The sequence below is a fragment of the Aptenodytes forsteri genome, unplaced genomic scaffold (genome assembly GCF_000699145.1).
Source record: "Aptenodytes forsteri isolate BGI_AS27 unplaced genomic scaffold, ASM69914v1 Scaffold8, whole genome shotgun sequence".
In the NCBI taxonomy this organism is placed as follows: domain Eukaryota; kingdom Metazoa; phylum Chordata; class Aves; order Sphenisciformes; family Spheniscidae; genus Aptenodytes; species Aptenodytes forsteri.
The window spans coordinates 6,159,560-6,162,213 of NW_008796218.1; the positions used below are offsets into that span (position 1 = coordinate 6,159,560).

The 2,654-nt window shown below is 43.8% G+C and overlaps 1 protein-coding gene across 1 annotated transcript in view; it reads right to left on the bottom strand.

Annotated features, from left to right (window-relative positions):
* Positions 1–2,654, bottom strand: part of ST5 (suppression of tumorigenicity 5) — a 106,184-nt gene that overhangs the window by 45,396 nt on the left and 58,134 nt on the right. Inside the window, exons 8-9 of the mRNA XM_009288800.2 lie at positions 2,426–2,610; positions 1,665–1,774 (exon numbers count right to left, since the gene is read on the bottom strand). Of these exons, the coding sequence (XP_009287075.1) occupies positions 1,665–1,774; positions 2,426–2,610 (295 nt within the window). The remainder of the gene's footprint in view (positions 1–1,664; positions 1,775–2,425; positions 2,611–2,654) is intronic.

Here is a 2,654-nt window from a genome sequence, read left to right on the forward strand (position 1 = left end):
GAGGGCCACAAAAATGATCAGGGGGATGGAACACCTCTGCTATGAAGAAAAGCTGAGAGAGTTGGGGTTGTTCAGCCTTGAGAAGAGAAGGCTTCGGGGAGACCTTATTGCAGCCTGTCAGTACTTAAAGGGGGCTTATAAAAACATGGCTCATGAAAGGTCTGTCTAGGAGGGCAGCAGCAGAAGAGGTGAAATACTGTGTAGGCAGGGCTGTGTGCTTCTCATACCAATGTTGCCCACACAGTTGTCCGCTTCTCCTTCAGTGTTTTCAATAACTCACTATTCAGGTGCTTCCATGTACTGAATAATACAGCCAAGCAACACGGAATATAACATGGTTATGTTGCATGTGCCATACATAAGCCAATAAAAAGTTCCATACATATTCTTGGCTACAGTAATTCCTGTAGGTGAATGCTAGTTCCTTGTCAATGTTGAAGGTCCCTCTAGACACACTCTGAACAGGTCTGACTTTACACATGTCTCAGACCATGCATCTTAAAAAGCCATCTCATATTGTAGGGGAATATGGGGAGACCCCACCTGGAGTACTGTGTGCATCTCTGGGGTCCTCAGTACAAGAAAAACATCGACCTGTTGGAGCGGGTCCAGAGGAGGACCACAAAAATGATCAGGGGGATGGAACACCTGTCCTATGAGGACAGGATGAGAGAGTTGGGGTTGTTCAGCCTAGAGAAGAGAAGGCTTTGGGGAGACCTTATTGTGGCCTTTCAATACTGAAAGAGGGCTTATAAGAAAGATGGGGACAGACTTTCCAGTAGGGCCTGTAGTGATATGACAAGGGGTAATGGTTTTAAACTGAAAGAGGGTAGATTCAGACTAGATAGAAGGAAGAAATTTTTTACACTGAGGGTGGTGAAACACTGGAAGAGGTTGCCCAGAGAGGTGGTGGATGCCCCATCCCTGGAAACATGCAAGGTCAGGTTGGACGGGGCTCTGAGCAACCTGCTCTAGTTGAAGATGTCCCTGCTTATTGCAGGGGGGTTGGACTAGATGACCTTTAGAGGTCCCTTCCAACCCAAACTATTCTATCATTCTATCCCTTCTGCCTATTCTACTACTTCTACACCTTCAGATCAACAGGTTCTGACACATCAATGCAGGGAAAAAAAAAGATACATTTTTTTGAGGTTTCTTTTGAATGAAGAAGAAAATGCAAGCCTGGCTCTCCCTTCCCTTGCCCTTCTCCTGTAGTCATTCATCTCCGAGGGAAGGAAGATGGGGCTCCTCTGCTGGCATAGAGCTCGGTTCCAAAAAAGTTCTCAGAACAGCATTGCTTTGAGCCACATGAAGAGGTGTCCTGCAGTGTTAGACAAACATTCTGGGGTAAATGACTAGGGCAGGTGGTGGCCAGGGCCCTGTCCTTTTTAAGATTTATTTTAAATACTTCCATTTATGCTTTTAGGTTTAGCACTGAGAGGAACCTTCAAACCTCTTCCCCTCAGCCACACAGGCCTGTGAGCCAGGCAGAGTAGGGAAGAAAAATAATACAGAACTTAAAAAAAAAAATTAAGTACAGCTGCTTGAGCCTGAAGTGGCCAAGACTCAAACTGCTACTTCCTTAATTGGGCATCAGCAAGCCTGTGGCTGCTTCAGATGCACTCCATCAGCACTGTGCAGCAGAGGAGCACCGGAGGGTTTACCTGTTGTATTCAGAGACAGGGAGCCAGTCCTTGGCATCAGGAAAGCAGAACTGAGGGATAGCCTTGAGACGCTCCTCTGCTTCACGCATTTGCTTGGTTGGTCTTTCTAGCTGCGGGGGAGAAAATTGAGGTTCAGTCAGGTACTGTTAGTGCAGGCTTCACAGCACCTCTCAGGAGGGGGGATTACTAATGAGCTCTGAAGAGCAAGGGCCCATCAGCTTGTTCTTTATTTGTGCTTGGCAGAGTGAGGCATGACCCCAGGACGGGCTTATAGATGCTAGTACAATAGAAATAATCACTGCTGGGCTCTTTTAGTATTTTTTTTTAAATTGCCCGAAAATCCCTTGTTGCACAATGGCCACTTAAAACACAGTCCTAACTCAAATTCCTTTCTGCTGCAGGAGCACAAGAGAAATGCCATAGATCAGCAAAAGTCTTTCCATTGACTTCAGTGAGTTTTGGAACAAATCCTAGCATAGCCAAAATGAGTTAGAAGTGAAATATTTAGAAACTGAATTTAAACACAGTCTTTAAAACTCCTACCATCAGGCCAAACTCTCCAGCACCAGAAAAGATAAATTTGTAAACAGGGAAAGCTTTCAGGCACCTTCTCTATGCCCTTTGCTTTGTAACAGATCACTTTGGAAAAATTATGAAAGCTGAATGATTAACTTCATTTAAAAAATAGACTTTTATTAATTTTCCCACTTATTCACTTTATTTATCTTAGAATGAACTGTACATAAGAATTTTTCTTTTACCTTGGGAAACTGATAAGTCACTTCTGGAAGGTAAGTGTTTTTAGAGGGCTTCTTTTTCAGTGACACTACCACAAAATATTCAAATAACTCCCGTTCCTGCCATTCAATCAGCTCCAGTTCCAGGGTTCGATAACTTGGAGCCCTCTTCAGCATTGACTGGATGTGTACTAGACGTTGGGTATGAGCTAGCATTTAAAAAAAAAAAAAAAAAAAAAAAAAAACTGTTTGG